Source organism: Anser brachyrhynchus (genome assembly GCF_964034855.1).
Source record: "Anser brachyrhynchus genome assembly, chromosome: 3".
Taxonomy (NCBI): Eukaryota; Metazoa; Chordata; class Aves; order Anseriformes; family Anatidae; genus Anser; species Anser brachyrhynchus.
Genome location: NC_137696.1, coordinates 44,201,778 through 44,222,804, shown reverse-complemented (window position 1 = coordinate 44,222,804; position 21,027 = coordinate 44,201,778). Strand labels below are relative to the sequence as shown.

Sequence of the window (21,027 nt, the reverse complement as noted above, 5' to 3'; positions counted from 1 at the left end):
ATCAAACTTGTTTTCCCATTGCACATCCTTAATGCTTAGATTTTCTTTCAGAAATATCAACCTAAAAACAGTCAGACAAATCAAGTAGAAATATAGAAATTACGGAGTTAGCTGTGCTGCTTTGGCAGACTTTATGTAAGCATTAGAAGTTGAGTTCAGCAGTCAACAGGTTTCAGACCATTTTCAGATGACTGTGAAGAGGGTGGCATTTGCTGGCTTGGAAATTCTTCAGATCTTGACCATAACACTGCTTAATGGAAGGAAAAGGCAGGATTTTATTCTGTCTCTTGACATAGTTCTGAGTGCAGTCCAGCTTGCCTAAAGTTTATGTGTCAAGATGTTGAATGTTTAATCTAAGTTAGCCATTGGGCTTTTTCCTGTGGTCATGGAGGCTGCTGCAAGGGCTGATTCACCTAAGACTAAAATAAATAGTTATGTAGTATCAGTAGCTTTCTTAAGGCCATTTCTAAGGTCTCAGAGAAATTGAGCCATAGGGAAAATGCTGAAGGAAAAGATGTACTTGTTTTTAAGAATTGATATAATTATCATTTTTGTAGCACTGGAGGGGTGTCATTCTTCCTGAAGTGAGTTCACTCATAAGTTACCCGTATTGGCCCATTTTCTGCCAGAAGACAAAAATAAATAAATAAATAATAATGAAATAAAATAAACAATAATAATGACTAAATGAAAAAAAACACGAGAAGTTCTGTTGGGTGTTCTGCACTGGTATTTCATTATACTAATGCAAGACTAATTTGAGCTTAGCTTTGGGGGTTTTAACTCCAGCTTTGACATTATGTTTTGTATTGCATTTAGAAAATAGCTGCACTTCATGTCTCATTTGCTGTAATGTCAGCAAGATACATAATTTCTGTAATATCACTTGTAATAAATCAGGATATTACTCATCTCATGAACTTGTGAAGATGATCACAGAATTTTTCTATGTAAAGTCTTGATTAAGTAATTTAAATTTTATCCCAGTGACAACCCTTGGTTGGGCTGCTTGTATGCTAATATTGTGTTGCCTTCCAGAGGCAGCAACCATCGCAAGGCAGTGCTGCTAAAGATCTTAATTGTCTCAATACATCTTGGTGTGCTTTAATGCCACTAAATTAATTATGCAATTTAATACTGTTATTAAGTCTTGAATTGCATTGCTTCAGCAGAAACATAAAGCTAATGTGATTGTGTGCCATAGGGATGGAAGCACCTGTGTTTTTAAAGGCTTGTTCTCCAACACTGCAATTTTTCAGTAAATGTCTAGTTCAGAAGGTTGACAAAACATTCTGCTCATGTGCTTCTGGGGGCCACTGAAGATGTTACATGTAACTTACAGTCAAAGGGCAAAAGGCACAATTACAAGATGTCTTCGGAAGAGAGTATAAGAAATAAAATTGGCCATTGCCAATAGGTTGAGCGCCTATAGAAGCAAAAAATATGTTAATAAATCACAGTTGTAATGCATCATACCCCACATTCCAGGGAAAGGCATTAATAAACAAAATTAAAACCAATAATCCTTGCCAATCTGTCCTGGAGATTTTGCTTCTTAACTTCAAATTTGGTTATTGGCTTAAAGACATTTTTTTTTTCTTTTTGTACAAAGCTTAAAAACTAGGTACTTGAAAATTATAGTATTGCTGCCAGCAGTTTTTCACGTCACTTTGAGATTGGCCTAATATGGCTAAGCTTTCATCAAAGAGGAAGGTGGGCTCTCAGGATACTCTGCCTATAAAGGCAAAGAGAACAGTTGTGAATCCTCTCCCAGTTTCTGAGGAATCCTATTTTTCTTGAATACTTAAAAATCTAAATCACCTCCACTTATGTCATCTACCAAACCAACCAAACAAACAAACAAACAAACAAAAAAAAACAAAAACAAAAACCAAATCATTTTGTTTGCTTCACAGAGCATCACTGAAAACAGTATACACAGGAAAAACAGAATCATGAGGCTTTAAGGCACATCACTTTTACTGTGAGTGTTGCATATGAATGTATAGAAAAAAATACTACCAATCTTTGATTTGAATTGAAATCGAGAAAGAAATGCATATACCCCAAAAGTATCATTATCCAAGCTAGAAAATGCTGATGGGCTTACTATCGGTTCTCAAAGGAAATGTCTACTTCTACGTTTTATCTGGATGACAGCACTTCCATTACTATAATGACATGTAAAATCATGGAATAGTAAAGCAGTACTGCAGCACAGGACTGATTGTAGCGATCAGCCAGAAGTGCCTGTTCTTACGATATTGCTGGTAGAGGTCAAAGCCTACATCCAGTGCTCATGGCTTCTGGTTCTATCCTGGCAGGTTCTCTTCCATAGATATTGTGTGTATAGATCTCATCAGAGCTTAATCTCATATATCAGCAACTGAATTAATGTACTTCTGGAGTTATTTACAGTATTTTACTCATATCATTTCAACTGAGTAAATGTGTATCAACAACAAATTTTACTTCCCTCAGCAGTAATCAGTTACTCGCTTTTTGCGTCACTCAGAACTAACAAATAAATTCCACGCAAAACCAAACCTGTATTACCTGAGCAGAAAAGTTAAAACATGATAGGAAGACCATTGGCTTATTTCCCTTGGGCTGTCTGTCTAGTCTTAGCATAGTATTGGCATTGGGATGACATAGTATACTTTGTAATTTTGAGAATCTGATTTGTTGATTAAATTGTGAGTTTGATGACGAAACATGGCACTACACAAGGGTTTGAAATTAGGGTTGTTGTCATTACAAAATGTCAGTATATCACAATATATAGAACCCCATTCAGCTGGTACCTTATACAGGGCCTTATACATATATATGTGTACAACATACGTTTTTTTTCTGTCTGGCTTAATTTAAGTTTTGATTTTTTTTTTTTACTCTTGGTTTTCCAAAAATGAAGAAAGAACCATAACTTACCAGTTTAAATAAATACCATTCTTACTGGCAGTACTGTTTTCAGATTGCCAGAGATGAACGCTGCTACTTTTTTCCAGCAAAAGCAAAGCAAGGCAGTGTTCTTCCTGGAGACCAAACTATGTGTAGATGATACGTGCCCCCTAGAGGTCCACAGACATCAAAACAGTCCTCGTTTTACCTCCACCATCACGCTTGCATACATGGTGAAGCCTGGACATCCCTAGTGCAAAGGGATATTGTCAGCAGAGAGTTCATGGTTTTGTTTCTGTATCTACCACACAGTATGCTCTCCTTGAGCCTGACAGCCATGCCATGTCCATTTCTGCTATAGTTTTTTTTTTTTCCAAGCGTGTCTCATTCATTTGCCTGTGTGTTTCAGAAGCAGAGCAAGCTGTTAACTTACACACCTGCATTAACTCTAATTGTTACTTATGTTGGCTGCATTATCCACTAGTGATTCTGCAGCTGTCATTTCCTGAAGGGCACTTTGTAAAATACAGTGGAGATAGGTAGCTTTTTTTTAATTATTATTATTATTATTTTTAATTTTGTAAGATGACTGGTCATTTTAAATGGCAGTTCTTAATTTAACTCTGGGGGGACAGTATTTATTTTTAGAAAGTGTTGGTAACTAATAACTCATTAAATTTTTCTTCCTACATACCATTTCTTTCTTTTTGTCCTCCTCCTCCCTTCTCCTTCCTTCCTCCCCCCCCCAAAAAAAAAAGTTTAACTTTTTTCATTTATGTACACATTCAAACATATTTTAAGATGTTAATAGGGGAAATAAATTGCTGAGCTGTTTTTTCCAAAACTGATTTGCTGGACGCTAATTGAATCCCAAATTAAACATAGAACTTTAGCTTCAGTTGCACAGAAAGCCACGCTACAAGTGATTTGCAACAGAGAGGCTTGCAGGTTTTCAGACAGCTGTAAAGGTGTGTTATATTACCAAGGCACGCTGATGATCTGCCCCAGCCAGGGCCGGGAGCGTATCCTTGCAGTGAGTGCTTCTTTCTGTTTGTGCTCATCAGCCCAGCTGTCTGTGTGGTTGTTCACAGTGATGCAGAAAGATCACTAGCAGTAAGTTGCATTTTTAGCCATGAGAAATTTCAGTTAAAAGTCAAAATCAGCAGCTTCACCTGTGCTGCTGTTTGTTATGTTAGATGTTGCTGTAATCTGTAGCAGGTACGTAGCTGTCTGCGTTCTGCCCTGGTGCTTACGTACAGGTAGGCATTATAAAGAGAGCTGCCGGTCTCCCTGTAGCGTGCCAAGACCCTAAACCAGCAACCTGTACCTTTGGATGCTGGCATCAAAGAGCTGCAGCTGTCAAATCACACAAAGAGCCTTTCCTGGATAGCAGGAGCATAACAATAAACCCTGTTTGTGTTAAACACCGATTAATTGTGTGTTTTGTACCAAATGGAGCCATAGCATGTGGGAGCTAATTTTAAGCCTCAGCCACCCAAAGAGCAACCATCCTGGGCTGCAGCTAGTGGGGGCTCTGGCCAGTCCACAGCAGCTCCTCACTGCCAACCTGTCCTCCTCACACTCCAGCACGGGCTCTCCATAGGGCATGGTCCAGCAGGAAATGTCCACCTGCTCTGGACAGTACTGTCGTGCAGAGTTTTGCCCTTTCTTAATTACATTTCCTCAGAGGCATTGCCATCTTGTCTCACAGAGGCCCTGCAGCCCCCCGCCAGCACCTTGCCACCAACACCAGGTGCAGAGGTAAATTCAAGACACGTTAGCTGCTTTTTTCAGCCCCCCAAATGGATTTAGTGAGTCTGAAAGAGGTTTAATTCAAGCAGATGAAGTTACAGCTGGTGCGTCTATGGCTCTTCAGTGTGGAAGGAGTTGAACATTTAATGTTTCACAACCTTTTTTTTTTGGTTTGTTTCATGTGTTTGAATATAAAGGCTGCATTGCAGCCAGTGTCTGGGTTCGCTTAGGGGATTATTTAAGGTTTACATACACATACCATTAACTGTCTTTTGATGTTTAAGAGTGAATTTTGATAGGGAAGTGTGGGAAGTGATTACACCTCTTGCCAACAGCTAATCTCTTTTCTGTGCTTATAAACATTTTCTTTAACCCAGTCACTTCTCGTCAGAAGTTTCATTATATATATGTATACGTTATATATATATATATGTATACATGTAGTGGGGCCTAATCTGAATCAAAATAGCAGGATAGACCAGAATATTTATAGACTAATGCGTGGATGAAAGGGACTTATAAAACAGTTGTTATGGGTATCAATTTATGATTGCATGAAGTGAGCACTGAGGTTGGGACTCACCAAACCAGATTTAGATGTGCTGTGTAATGGGTGGAGGACAGTAGGTACTCCCAGAGCTTACTTCATCTCATTCTAAGGCCAACAACTAAAATATATAAGCTCTGTTGAAGGGTCCTTTGATGGGGCAGTTTTCCTGCATTAACTGCACAGAGTCTGTTTGGCTCAGAGGTGGATGCCTATAACTGTAAAGGTAAGTGGAACCACATCCTAAAGTATTAATGCTCCTATCTGTGTACAAACTACTGAGTTTCCTGGTTTGACCTGTTTAGCTGTGATTATCTGGTAGTGCATACGAAATTATACGTGACATTTAAGAAAAGTTTATTTTTAAAAAAATCTTTGTTTTCTTAAAAAAACAAAGGTGCAAGAAGTCAGCCATCAGTAAGCACCCGAAGGAATTAAAGTCTGAGTTTCTAAACACTTCTTAGATTTTAAAAAGTTTTCACGATTGTCAGCTACATAGAAAATGCAAGTAACAAAGAACAGTTAAACTGAAGTACTTTCCTTAGTAGTATTATTTCCCGCTGTTTCTTTTTTTTTTTTCCCTAACTGCATGTTCAACTATTTATTTTCAGACACTGTAGTGCACTTACTAGATATTTGTATGTGAAGTAAAATGAATTGAACACTTCCAGGCTGAGCAGATCTAACAATAACTGCAAAATAGCTATTCAAATTTGCCAATAAAATGCTGAAGTCACTATTCTGCAGTAAATTGAATGTGGTATCTCTAGACAATCATTTTTGAGCTATGGGACTACCAAATTAAAATTATGCCTGAAATGTCTGGATTTTGTTTCACCATACTTCTAAAAACCTCAGAATGAAACAAAACTTTCTGCCATAATTATTCAGCAACAGAAACACATCTGGCTGAGTCAGTGCTATGAATTAACATCTTTTCAGTGAGAAAGTTGTTTACGTTTGGGAAAGTTGTCTAAATTTGGGACACTAATCATTAGTTTCTTTCAGTTAAACTAGATTAAAGGAGCATAAAATTATTGTTTTTAGTCATTCTCAAAAAATAAAAAGTTGAGCAAGAAAAATGGACTGTTGTGTGACGTTAAATTCTCCTCTTATTTTGACCTTATGGGATTTTTGCCACAACCTCAGAAATACAGAAGTGGGTTTGGTTAAGTGGGCTGACTTAGTTGAAATGTGCACAATATAGGAAGAGCTTGTCTTTCTAATTAGTGTTTAGAACAGATACAAGACGTTAATTTGTCTTTCAAGTCAAAGTTGGTAGAAAGAGTTTGTGCCGCCTTCTGGACTTCCTTCATGTAACCTTTCAAAGCAATTCAACATGACATATAGTATTAACATTTATTGGGCTAGGGCTAGAGAGAGATGGTCCTTTTATTTTGGAGTTCAAACAAGAAGACCATTGGTACTCACTGAGATCCCTGAATATATCAAGTGATTCATTATTTTACAGATCAATTCCATAGCAAACATGGAGTTAAAATTAATAATCTTGTACATTTTTAAAGTCCATTTTGGCAGGTCTAGTCTCCAAAATTCAGGCAATGAGTTCAGACCAAAGACATTGTCAGCAGAATTTTTGAACAAATTATGAAAATTTCTGAAAATCTCTTTCTAGTGTATTGTCAGATATATGTAAACAATTTTGTTTCACTTTTGATCTCTAAAGTTACATTTTCTTTTTTTTTAATGCAGTTTAATGACTTTCCCGTATTATCTTCTGAATTCATGACACACGTTTACTATATTGAGAGCGGGGGTCATTATTGTGTTATCTAATTAGAAAGCTGTACATTTCTGTAGTACCTTAAGTTTCAAAAATTCTTACAGACTGCATACAGGCATATACTGTCTGGGAGTCAAGTAGGCAGCTTGCACTTGAAAACACGTTTTATTCGTTAACTAGACAGTACAAGAAAAATATCTTTTTGTAAATGGATTTTTTTTCCTGAAAGTAAAAGAGAAACTCTAAAAATGTGAAAATAAAAAATAAACAACAACAACAAAAACAACAAAAAGACTGTTTCCAACAGGAAATTCTGTCCTGAGCTAGGTGTAGCATCTTTTCCTTCCATATCAGTACAGAGGTATTTTTCAAGCTTATAAACATTGCAGTCTCTCACCATACAGCTTTAATCTTGTCCAGACTGATTCTAACCTATTTCTAATTAGATCCAGTGGAAGAAGTGCCAGGCAGAGATACCTCTTTCAGTCTGAAGACTTTTCTATACCTTCAGCTCAAGACTCAAAAGATTTTCTGCCCTTTAAAGTTCACTGAAAACAGAAGCTGCAGGGTAGCTGTTGTATTATGCCTTTTGCTGATCTTGTAAGGTCATCAGTATTATATCCATAAAACTACTGAAGTGCCTTTTATCTGTTTAGGTATACCCATAGACAGTTGTAGGCATTTTTGAGTATGATAAATGTGATGTGTAGTAGTGTTGTTTTTTTCTTAATAGATTATTTAGGCAATAAAATGCAAATATGTAACTAAATCTCTCAGAGTTTTGAGACCTTCATTTCTCTTCCTCACAGCAAGACTAAAATTGCCCAAAGTTCAGTAAAAAATAAATAAATAAATAAACAAATAAATAAAGACCCAGGAGATCTCCTTTATTTGTTGATAAACTCATGTGAAATTCATACCTTATTATGTACAGGTTTTACCAGTCTGTGAAATTTGTTTCTGGCAGTGAGAAACCTGCTTCATGATACTCTTCTATATAAACATTGGAATTCAATTTCACACTGCAGAGTCAATGTATGTCAATTCATTTTATCAAGTAAACAAAGCAGAAATTACTGTATCCACAGTTCTACTTCCCACAGAAGTAGTTCTCTTATTTAAAAGTCTTACTGACACTTGTCTCTAGTGAGATTTTATCAAAATTAAATTAAAAGCAAAAGACCTCACACAGGTGCGCTTTGTGTTTTAGATCAGGTTTCTCATGAATATGGGAAAGTAATCCTAAAAGTCATAAAATGCAATCTTCAGATCTGGAGCTGGAATACAGAGAGCTGCCTGTCCAGATAGCAGCATCTTTTAAGGCATCATAATCACGGATGTGTTAGTAATAGCAGAAAACTCAAATCCTTCTTCTCCATAATGTGCCCCTATACCTGCACCCTAACTCAGGTTCATCAGCCGTGCTGCCTCCCAAATCATGTCCAAGGACTGGTCTTGCAATTTATGGCAGAAATCAAGGACCAATGCCCAGAAGCATCCCTCAAATTGAATTTTCTAGCACAGACGTATCCATTGTTGTCAGAGTGGCTGCTGTTGGCTTGAATAGGTCCAGGATTCATGCTGAAAACTGGGGTGGGATTTGTGGGGGGTTGTTTTTATTTTCTTTTGGACAAGTCTTCCAGAAAGGTTAACAGAGGACCAATGAACTGTATCAGCATAGAAGAATGGTTCAAACAAAAAGTGGCATCACTCACTTCCAGATGTAAAATACAGGTCAGCCATCTTCCCTGATTTTATCCTGGGTGTTTTAAACCAAGGTAGAAAGACGTGTGGGAATAAATCTTTCACATGGTTGCTTCAAATGAACTTAGATGTTCTTCACAAGCTGAATGGTCAACTAGTCTTGATAGTTTTTCATAGTGAATAGAGTTGTTACTTACATTGCTGGATTTGCAAACAGTACAAGCTTTTTTGAGGAATCTTAGTTTATTGAAAATTGGGGCAGTGAATTCCAAAGCCCTTTTTCACTATCTGCATGGTTAGAGGAGGAAAACTGGATTCTGGGTAGCAATGGCAAAAAATTAAAATGTAGTCAAAAATGACTGGGAAGAAATTTCTTTATTCAGAATAACTTCAAAAGCTAATTTAATAATGAATTAGTTTATTGCTAATTAAAAACAATAATTTGATGAGAAGGAAATTATTAAGCATTATTAAAATTTGAGTTATAATTGTTAGAAACCATCATTCTTCAGCTAACCTAGGAGGCTTCCATTTTAAATTGTTTTTCAGTCTTAAAAGTGATCCAAAAATGACTTAAAACTGGCTTTGGTCATAAAGCAGGTTGTTTTATTTTGTTTTGGTTTTGCAGTCATAGTGTGAATAAAAAATGCTTTTTGTCCTTTATATTTCATCTATACAAATTGGTTGAAATTTAATTATTATTTTTTTAAAATGTTGAATTCCTATTGTTGATTCTTGGGTAATGGCATGTAAGAGTTTCACTGGGGACCTTCAGAGACCTCGGTAACAAGCACATGCTATGGAAGCTGTAGTTTTGACAGATGAGAGGTTTGGTGTGACATGGAGGCACTGCTTCATCACTGGAGTGAAGGACTGAAACCAGAACTTGTGTTTTTAAAGGCGTGGAATTACCCTTCCTGGGCTAAAACGTCAAGTCCTCCTAACAAACCCCTGGCAAAATCATTACGGTGTTTATCCGTAACTTTGCAGAGGCAAAGCCCTTTCCAGGCGGGAGGTGGTTAAAGGATGAGCGTGAGTTCCCTGGCTTCTCCTTGCCCGTGTCTCTATGTTTTGCCTTCTTTGCTCGGTGACCTTAGGTGCAGACGCGTTTCCTCGTGCTGCACTTCCTTTGCCTGGTCTGCTGGGAGTAGTGGCACGAACAGAGCATTCGAGTAGCAGCTTGGAAAATAAATTCCTGGTTGTTTCAGGAGGTGGATCTGGAATTACCTTCCGTCAGCCAAATGTTGACCTGGACGAAGAGGATATCAAAGCATGCTCTTGCAGAGGGGTTTGCCACACTGATGCGTTCAGGCTCCTTCCAGTTAAGGATTGTATGGCACTGTTTGTAAGACAGTTAATGCATATTCCTTCTTTCCTGGCTGCATTTCATCAGGTCTGCTTCCTTTCCATTCATTCTTGCAAATACAGCATCTGTTGTTTTCATGCGGCGTAAGGGCGTGTGCAGATTCGCTTCCCTCCTGACGCATTTCACTGCTGGGCTGTGCGGAGTTAGCAAAGGGAACAGCCGTCCTCCAGAGAGTGTTGTACCGGAGGTGGGAGAGACCTTTGTGACTACAGCAGTATCAGAGCTGTGGTAAAAGGCTGTTTTGGTGTGCAGCAGCGTACGTGGGTAGCCAGTGCCTGTCTCCTTCCCTTCTGAAGATGAATCGGGGTGTCATCCCAGCCTTGTTTGTTTAAAGCCTGTCTCGTTCGTGCTCTTTTGGTTCTGTTGTTGTTGTTTACTGAAAACTAAGCATCCGGTAGAGCCAATGCAGTCTCTCTGGTCTGCTGCCTCCTTTTTGTAACACCTGGGAGTGAAACCTCTTGGCACGCTGATAAAGGCTGAAACACTGAGCGAGCACATGGAGCATCTGTTGATTCAGAATCACTCTTCTGTGTTTAAGTTATTCAAAGGGGCTTAGAAGCCTCAGGCTGCAGTGGCATGTAATAAATGGGATAATAACGGCACATGGTTCCACTTGGCATTAATTAGAACTAATGAAATGGAACGTAGTAGTCAGTGGCTAATCCTCCTACACTTTTGACTTCAGGAATTTACAACCTTTGCAGAGGAAAATGTGTTGCATAGGTTTTAATTATTGTTGTTCTTGCTTCCTCTATGTGACAACTTTTAAAAGCAGCAGTATGTTAAATGAAGCTGAAACTATAATATATGGGATGTATTAGAGGGTTCTTTTTCTTTCTTTTTTTTTTTTCTTTCTTATTTATGGAGTGAAAATTAGTATTCCAAACCAGCTTTCTAAATTGCTTCGTTCAAAAGACGGCATTTGGGGAAAAAAAGTAAAGCAGAGTTCTTATTTCTGCCCTTGCATTGAGCTGCTCCCGGGGTCTGAGCGGGCTCAGCAGTCCCTATCCCTGTGCATCCAGAGGTGCCAGCTTCCAAGAACAAGCCAGACAGGCTCCCTTGCTGACTCAGCTGCAGACTTCTTTGTATTGTCGTAAGCAAATGGTTTTCCACAATTTGGTCACTGGGTTTGAAAAATCATTTGAAATCATTGTGACTGTATGTAGCCCCTTGCGGTAGGTGGGAGCAACCCGAATGCTTGTCAGTGCCATCTTATTACCAGTGTTCCAGATCTGTGCAGTACATGGAGGCTTGAGTTGTTCTTACTGTTTTCAGCTTACTGGTTTTGTTTGTTTGTTTGTTTATTTTTGTTTAAGAAAAAAAGGCTTCTGTTTTCTCTTGACCCAGAGGGTTACTTTGGGCTTATATGTCTGTGTCTCTGCCATGTGTCTGCAATCTATTCTAATAGTTCCTCCTCTCTCTTTTGTTTTGTTCACAGCCTACATGCTGACACACTACCAGTTTTGTTTCCAAAAGAGGAGTTCACAGAGCTACACAGTGCCTGATCCAAGCAGCCGCATTGATGTTCTTCACTGGACCATGTAGGTAAAATTCAAAAATATATATATATCCACAGTGTGTCTTTCCAAGTATTGAGCATATCAGGAAACAGCTGATTTTTGGTAACAGTGTTCACTTTGCTAAGTCAGGTTCTTTTGGAATTTATCAACCACAAAATCATCGAGTAAGGCCCTCCAACTTTGTGATGTGTTTTATTCTGAACAGGCATGCAGCTGTAGACCATCATACGTGTTTAGGCTACTTGCCACATCTACTTTCAGATGATGCTGTGAATGCTAGGAACACTGTGATGCCTCTCGTTCCTGTAGGTATACCTGAGCTAACTTACAGTAATGTTACTGTAGTAACATTAGTGGCTGCAGTGGTTCAAATTTTGGCTTAGGCACAAAACCCAGCAGAGAAATTGAATAAATTCGCAAGAAGTTGGCAAACCTTGGGCTTCTTGTTTTTACAACTGCACAGTTAGCAGAATAAGAACTGGGCTGAGCAGGTTTGCATGAATGAACCTCTGTGCCTGTTTTAAGAGTATAACAGTATCATGGTTTGGGTAAGTGAGTGAAAGATACTTTCAGGTTATTCCTGCTAGTTATCTTGAGCTTCTGCACAAACCATCAAGTCTTCCGTGAATTTCAGACAAAACAGAAAATGTAGCCCATATTTCACCTCCAGCATAACTACCTGCAGAATAATTGAGTCTTGCTATAGTAGAGATGATAATCCAACAAGGAAAATTCAATTTCTAGAAAACTCTGTTTTCCCTTCTGGTTTTAGTATGGTAGTTGAGTTTATTTTCAGCAAGTCATTTCTCCCTGTGAAAGTAAATCTAGGCAAAGAACTAAATTGTTTCAGATAAATTGCTAGCATTCGTTATCACTTGTCTGCTTTCTCCCTTGTATGTTACACTGTTTTATGACTCAGTTGCAGTGGCATTTAAAATGATTTACATGAACTGTGGATTGGTACGCTACAGCATTAGCATTGTATTTGGTGTTTCTTTCACATTTCTTACATGTTTTTGTAAAACTTCCACCCTGCTTTGTATTTCTGATTTTGTGGAAATGAACCATAAACATGGGTATGTAGCAGTGGTTTAGATGATCTGTATTTACACATATAGCCCCACTTCTTACACAGAAAACTGCTCTCCTCACATACTTGCTTTAGGGACTGTGGCACTGACAGTTTATTGTGATTGTTTCTGGAGTGTGTTGAGACTTCAGTCACTCAGTTCTGTCTGTATTGAGAAATCTTCTTACCAAGACATCTTAGAAAAGCATTTGTGTAGCATGATAGCTGGATCTTTAAAGCAACAAGTGGCTCAGATGACTCCTGAAGCAAGGCTTATCCTGCTTTCATATTGTGAAATTAGGACATAACATCTTGCATGCTGTTACACAGCTGGCCGTATTTGATTACAGTTGTTTTTACCTTTAATGTTGTGTTGGCCATATTCCAGCTTTACTTAGAAGTTTTTTTGTGTGTTATGTGTATGGTAAAGGCTTACAGTTTTTTTTTGCAGGTGACAGGTTTTGTGAATAAAATACTGAAAACACATACATTTCACGTATGAGAGTCGTGTTCCTTGGTGAAAATCTTCCAAATCTTCCTCAGCTTGTAACTAAGGGGCAGGGAAGCAATCCCAGAACACATTCGTTATGCTGGATACTGAGTCTGAGGAGAATGTCTTTTCTGTAGGTTTCAGAGGCACAACTATCATTTGACAGGAATTTTTAAATTGATGCTGAAATTCAGAGTATCCCAGAGGAACTAGAATTGAACTGTGTTCAGTTTTAGCCTAAAAGGAAAGTAACAAAGAAAGTACTTGGATTCATATAATTCATTTCTGCAAAATTTGTTACAGTCCACATCTCTCTCCCTTTGTAAGGTTGCGTTTGTGACTTAGACTGTAATATAATAATGTGGAAACACTGAGCATAAAGTAATGGCTTAAAGCACCAAAATGTATACTTCAGTCTACAAGAAGCATATTAGTATAGGTTTCAGAAAGCCAGAAATGACTATCAGATTGTTTGTTTGTTTTTCAGAGTCTAAATTAACAATAACAAAGCCATTCATGTAAATATGTGTAATGGATTGCGTTCTGTTTACACTGTTGTGTTACATCCTCAGGGATTATATGTATGAAGAAATAATACAATAATGTGCTTTACCACCCACAAAGGTGCATTGCATTAAACAGAATTTGTCAGCTCATCTGAACACATTACATTAGTTGAGAGGAGCAGCATCATTTTGCTTAGCAAAGGTACATTAGCTTTGCTCTTTGGACTGTCAGAATCAAAAAATCATATCTGAACGCAAGGGTAATGGTCACTATGACAGACATTTGTCATTTAACACCAAGTGATGTTTGTGCTCCAGTAGCTTTTAGCAAAGTATAGATGTCTGCAAAGTTTGTGGTACAGATCAGCTCTCTAATATGAAGTACAAAGTCCAAGACAATTGAGGTAACTTTCGAGTCTGTACTAGATAATGGCTGATCTGAAAGGAGATAGGGAAATATCTTTTCTTAGAAAGTTTGTACAGCAACATATTCATGTTGATTATTTTTAAAAATAGTGTTAAAATTCATTCATCTTTGTTTTGTTTGTTTTGCATTAATAAACGTGATACAGATTCTTTCTGTACATTTAAATATCTTCTTTAAACTTTATTAAATCAACAAAATCTATTACTTTGAAGGGAGTTTGTGCTTTTAACTCTAGAGCATCAATGTTTGATACTCTATATACTTGCTTTTCTTCCTTATCCCATGAAGCATCATTCAAACTCTAAACCCAAACCTAATGAGAACTTTTATTTTTATTTAATTATTCATTTAGTTTTAGAATTGGTAGTAGGTTAGAGGAAAAGATCAGGCTTGAAAAATAAAGAATAACCAATTCAAACCGTATGTAGTTTGTGAATACAGTTGTCATGAGTTCATAATCTAAGCAGCCAGATCTTACATTGCTTACTTGCTTTGTTCCTGTTTAAACAACTCCCCTTTGAAGTGATTTGGCTTGACATTATTTCAGGGGAAGCATCACAGTTCAGACCATTGTATATTTATGGCTAGTGTGTTGAGTTAATGATTCGTCCACGAGGTATAGGGTGCTATTATGGTTTTAAAAGATGATTAATGGCTGAAATCAATTTTATACAGGTAATTTCCTTTTTGACTGTAGTTATTTAACTGAGTCCAAGCAGTGGCTATTGATGATGAAGGGAGCACGTAGACTGGGGTTCAGTTTGTTCATTCATATTCACTTATTCATAAATAAAATACTTGAATTACTTGTAGTAAAAAAGGTGACACAAATCATTTGTAATATGAATCCTGAGAGAAAGTGTATACTTTATCCTAGAATGAAATTTGTTACTTAAATGAAGGATGGAAACATTTACAAATTTAAATTTAAGTATACAAAATATAATTGTTTTCAGATGTAATTCCCTCTAGAGTATAGTGTAAACAATTATTTCATTACATGCATTAAAAACTGAAGTGGACTGGTTATGTCTGAATTCCATTGCTTCTAAAACCCCTAACTTTTGTCAAAGAAGATCTTTCAGTGCCTTTTTTTTTGCAGGGGAAACTATTAGTTTTTGGAATTGCAGAATTCTGTTTCCTCTGGCATTTAAAAAAAACCCTTGGGTTTTCTTGTCACGTACTTCACCAGACTGATCATGTTTAACTTGTGAGGACTGACTAGTTTGCAGCTGTAGGTGGTATGTGAGATACAGACTTCAGGAAGAGCATGATTTCCATAACCACTTCAAAGGAAATACATTATAAATAAAATACGTTTCTCTGGGGGCTTACAGAACCATTCTGTTTATAATTTAAATTACATTAAGCTAAGTAAAATAGTACAGTAAAACCCTCAAGGGAATTAAGTTTGAACATTACATTACTTCCATTAATTGGAAGTATTTTACTCTCTCTCTAATGGTTTATTTTTCATTGAATATATATATAATTAAAAGTATTGTCATTATAACAGGACTCGTTCTTTCCCATTCTGTGTTCCAAGCACTTCTGTTCAGTTTATCGCAATAGTTTTGTTTGCCTACCATCCTTCATTTCTCACTGCTTTATTTCTGGTCACTATCCCTCCAAGCATCAGAGTACGACAGAAGATGACCGTTGCCATTTGGCAGATGTTCTGCTTAAGCAAACTCATACTGGAACTGAGACTCCTGACCAGCCTGAAGTTCTGCATCATGCCTGGGGAGCGTAAAGCTTTCTTTTGTTAGAGTATTTTAGAGTCTGCTCATCCAAACCGCACAGCGTGCTTCTTCCAGGTTATTCGCAGAGGTAACTGTTGCGTGGGGGCTGTAGGATGTGAGAATCCGCTTGTCTCCCTGCTTTATAAATTTTACTTTTTACTTATAAAACTGAGAGAAAGGGAGGAGATTCTGTACAAAAGTACGTACGTGCATATGTGTATGTGTGCATTTTGCATATCTGCAGATATAATGCCATACATGTTTGTGTATGTGTATGCGTCTGTGTGCAGAAATCGTATGATTTGGTATACATACAGTTTCCTTTCTTTTCTTGCTAGAAATTTATGCCTATTCAGTTTCATATGGAATCCTAATATCATATTCTACTTTAAACCATTTGAAGATAATACGACTTCCAGAAGAGGGTGACAGGATTAGCACTAGTAAAATTTTGGAATACCTTAGAGAGATACCTAATTCTTCGAGTGTTTTATTCTTCTTTCCTTTTTCACCCTATAGCAATAGACCATCCAGCTTGAACTAAATCAGGTTATCATTCTGAACAGCAAGGAAGGCAGTAAATCTGTAGTGCCAGGCTCCTCTAATATTTGCAGATTTTCAATATGGTTATCTGTAGAAATGATCTAAGCACATATGAGCCTACAGAAGCTGAAGCAGCTTGTATAAGCGGTGCAGTCCCATATGGGATACTTACTCCCATTTTATAGTCAGCTTTAAACCAGCTGCTAACTTCAAATTAATTCTCATGTGAAGTTTAAAACAATCTCTGTGCTTCATATCAATTAATCTCAAGTGACTCTTTTTTTTTCCCCCATGGGAAAATAGATCTTTATAGCTAAATAGCAACGATATTGAAAAAAAAAAAAAAGAAGCGGTGCACAAATTTTCCCCTAATTTATGAAATGTTTGCATTTTAAAGAGCACAATCAAAGGGCAATAGTAATTAGGCTAATGCTGGATTGAATAAAAACTTTACTTACTTGAGAGTCATGTTAAACTAAGCAAACCTTGGAGGGGGAGAAGGTAGTACAAGATATAAAAGCTTAAACATGTTTTCTATTGACTCAGAACCATAAAGTTTTATGAAACATATAAGAAGACTTAGTTGCAAAAACCTAAAGAAATTACTACTTCAGGCAGTTGATTTGAAAAGGAAAGTCATTTAGTTCCAGAATGTCCAAAAGTTTTACTGCATTTTTTTTTCTACCTTCTGTACATAAGATAACAACTTGCCTGGTCTGTTTTTCTTGTTACACTGTTCTTAACAATCATCTTGCCGCTAATTTGTACCTTTCATGTTGTCTCTCTTGATTCTATAGCGCTGTCTTCATATCTGTTTTTATTTTATTTTCACCACTGTGGTGAGCAAATGAAAGATTGCAATACTAAAATCAGGTGTATTTCAAGATGTGTTAAATTACTTAAACATAGAAAAATGTTTTTAGCACGCAGAAGTAAATGTTTTACAGCAGTACACTGTATTACAGTAACTGTAATAAAACATACTGCATTGATATTAGATGTTAGCCATCTCTTTCTTGTTTTCTTATTTAGCCTATGCATTTTCTGGGGAATTTATTGTGACTGATGTGTTGGTGGCTGCTATCAAAATACAAATAACAAAAGATATAATAGTGGAGGTCTCAGTTCAGCTGCAGTAGGTAATCGATCTTGCTTTGAAGCAGAGAACGTAGGAAGAAAGGAAATGGTCTAAACATAGAAGCTGCATTTGTACTTCTTTTTTTCTGGGATTTTTCTGCCTTTTTCATTTTAGACTTTAGATGAATAAGCGATTAAAAAACACAGCTTTATCTTCAGTTCTTGGGCACGGTGTATCACTTGTGCATGAAGGCTGGAGGGTTTGCAGTCAACTCTAGCAAGATGGTCACTGCTGATTTGCCCGGTGCTGGGCGAATTACAAAGGTTATGCTTTCATGACAGTGTATAACTTCTGAGAAATGCCTGCATTTTATTGGGATGCTATTGCAGAGCTGATTCTACGAAGTAAATTGCCAAGGGCTGATGCCTTAAGGTACAGCGATTCTTCGAACCCCACAGCCTGAAAGTCGGCCCCGGTATTGACACAGATGTAACTTAATGCAGTAGTTTGCGTGTGAGAAAGAAAGGAATCCTTGGTGCTCAAAGCATTTTAAAATCTCTGCTTCTTCGGTGAGGATTTAGAGTAAGTGTCTTTGTCTGAAGCTCGTTGTTTCAGGACAGATTCAGCAAGTCCTAGCTTAGGCTTGCAGAATACGTGGATACCCTGTATGAGTTAGGGTCACCTTCACAGCAGCCTGGAATTACATTGTTGGGGAGTTCTTAAAGCTTATTGTGGGCATTAATAGAGAAGAAAAAATTAATAGTGTGCCTGTAGGTTTTTCTATGCAAGATACTCCATCCCTTATGAGTATTGCTATTTTATACTATTAACAGAGGGACTGCACTGACAGACTGAGGAATGGAGCTTATGAATTTTTGTGTCCTAGCTGTAAAATGAGTGATTCATTATGATTCTTCAATTTCAAACTTCTCTCAAATTAATTAAAGGATTAATTTAATTAGTTAAAAGGATTGCTGTTGTTGCTTTGATTATCTTAAAGTGAAATGAAAAGTATTTTTAACAGCAACACGACAGTAGTTTATAGATCTCTGGTTGGAAAGTAAACCAGAGATGAAAGAAACTCATCAAGAAATTTGTAGATATTACTGATCAAAAACCAGAAGAAATAGCCCAGGAAAAAAATAAAAAAAGATCTTTTATGGAATCTTTGTGATTAATGAGTTGTTCATGGCCAATTTGTTTAAAAGCAAATTTTGTTGTTGATTTAAAAACAGATGCAATAACACACACGCAGAAAAAAAATATATTAAAAAAAAATCACAGCAAGTTGAGGTTAATAAACTGTTGCTTGAATGAGCTTTAGCTTAAGCAGCATTTTGCTTTGCTATGCCAAAGGTTGGTGCTGGCCCCTGATATGTTCAGAAGCTCAGACGTGTGGACAGAGTGGGGCATTTTTTGGTGTCTCCTGGGTGTTCAGCCCCTGAGACTGTCCCAACTTGGCTCGTTGGGGCAGGTTGAGGGGGGTGAGGAGGCAGCATGGGCAGTCTGGGGTCAGCTCACTTCCCCAGGACCTGCACATCCTAAAAGGTGAAGATTCTAGTGATAGTTCTCATCACTTGGCTAAAAAGCACTGGTCACATATTTCATTTTTTCACATCTATTTCTGTATATGGTCAGAGGGATAGTATTGAGAAAGTTATTGCCTGTAAGACACTGAGGAGATATGCCGGTGAACTTTCTGTCCAAATCAACTGTCTGTTTTCTGTCTGTCTTACGTTTCTGGCAGGTTCTAAGGACTGGCTTTTATTTTCTGAAATTTAATGATTTCCTCTAAAATATTTGAAATAGTTTTGACTAATAATTCCTTGGTTTTATTTGCAGACCTTGGTAAAAGTTTTGAGCAGATAGTACTGAAATAAAATTTACAGCGTCCAACTCTTGCCCGGGGGATGCCCTAGACCAGGTATTGCAGAGCTTCAATAGGCAAGTTGTACAGCCCAGAGCAGAGCTCTCTGTAGCATGGTGGCAAGGTCTTGAACTCAGTGACCCAAATGCTCTCTGCTTATATTTGTAACCTGAAGTATGACAAAATATTTTCAAGATTTCTTTCAGTTCATCTCTGCCCACTTTTTAGCATTTCCTCAGAGATTTTTCACTGCTCTGTGACATCTGCGGGGTCTGGTGATCTGGACCTCAGGTTCCTGTATGTACTCATTGAACATTTCCTATGCAACCATTGTAATATGTATGTATCGTGTTGCAGGCAACACGGCTTGCAAGAGGAGACCATTCAGCCTAATTTCCGATTTTCTTATGAGCTCCAGGCATGCCTCCCACACCACTTTTTCTAAGGTTATTGCAGCTCTGGTGTGACTGTGCAAAGGGTTTTGAACAGCTGGAGGCTCCATTGGTCTGAAAAGCACACACTGGGCTGCTCATCAGCTGGCATTTCCCAGCTTGGCTGACTTGCAGCAGAAGGCTTGAGAGGCAATGTTTTGACATGTAGTTTGTTAGTGACATTTATATTATGTGGATACTCTGTCTGTCTTCAGAAGTTCTGAGTCAGATCTTCAGGATACGTAACTCTGAATAATTTTTAAAATATTTCTTCCCTTTTGAAACTTCAGTGGATATTGCATGGTTAATAAAAATAAGTTTACTTAAAGCAAGTGTCACTCATGAACTTGAACACATGAAATAGTAGTCTGTCAAAACACTATGCAAAAAGGAAAACCAAGATGCTGTGTAAACCTATCTAAATAAACGTTAGTGAAATAGAAATTTGTAAAATTATGCTGAAAAAAATGACTTTTCAAGTATCTTTTGAAGCGTGGGTATTATGTGTTTTATGCCAAGGTATTACCTTCTCTAAATAGCAGCCAATGATGACTAATTATTATTGTCCATTATCTTTATGCATCTGTCTTTTTGGGACTATTTGGATTATATGCCTAAAACCCAGCTGACATTAAGAAAGATTTAAAATATTGACAAATCCTTATTCTTATTAGCTGGGGGAAACTCAGAAACCTCAGGACTACCAATCTATACAACCCCTTTTCTTTCTAGCCTTATAATTTTATATTTGGCATTAACAGAGGTTCTATTAACAATTTCTTCGCTATCTGTAATGGCTGAAGACAATTGGGACAGTTCTTCCTGAAGACAATTTGGAACAAACTGTCCCGAATGTCTACAAAGAGCATAAAGGGTTATATCATCAGATGACATTGTATGCTTAAAGTAGATCCATAGTCCACACACATGCCACCCTGACTATTTGTCATATGTATCAGCAGTTTGAGCTCTAAAAATTTAAGCTCAAGCTCAGTAGTAGCCGTTGTTGTTAGTTTGCTCAGACCATTTCCCAGTACAGATAAAGATTTGTTGGAAAGGGTCAATAATTAGTGGGGTATTTGCTTAGGTTTCTTCCTCTCTTTAAAGATAGTGTTAAATTGTAATAGTTCCAATGAGTCTTTTTAGCTATGGCAATTTAAAGAAAAGAGCAAAGCTTGAAAAATTGTCTGTATTCGTCTGGGCTCTGATTTCTGGTGATGCTGCCTGTGGAGTAGTACAGTACTTACAGCAGTGTCTGTCATTTATGCTAAAGTTGAAAATCAAGGGAATAAAGCTTCAAAACCTTCAAGACAAAGAAGGTGGAGAGCTGCCTTGAAAAA

At 37.4% G+C, this 21,027-nt stretch overlaps 1 protein-coding gene across 13 annotated transcripts in view; it reads left to right on the top strand.

The window, feature by feature from the left end:
* Window positions 1–21,027, top strand: part of CHRM3 (cholinergic receptor muscarinic 3) — a 287,105-nt gene that overhangs the window by 134,395 nt on the left and 131,683 nt on the right. For 12 of the 13 annotated variants that reach the window (XM_080585121.1, XM_080585117.1, XM_080585122.1 and 9 more), the window contains one exon: window positions 11,453–11,555. In XM_080585121.1, coding sequence (XP_080441247.1) covers window positions 11,453–11,555 — 103 coding nt within the window. Of the gene's footprint in view, window positions 1–11,452; window positions 11,560–21,027 lie in introns of all 13 variants that reach the window. The other variant, XM_080585119.1, reaches the window with a different exon arrangement.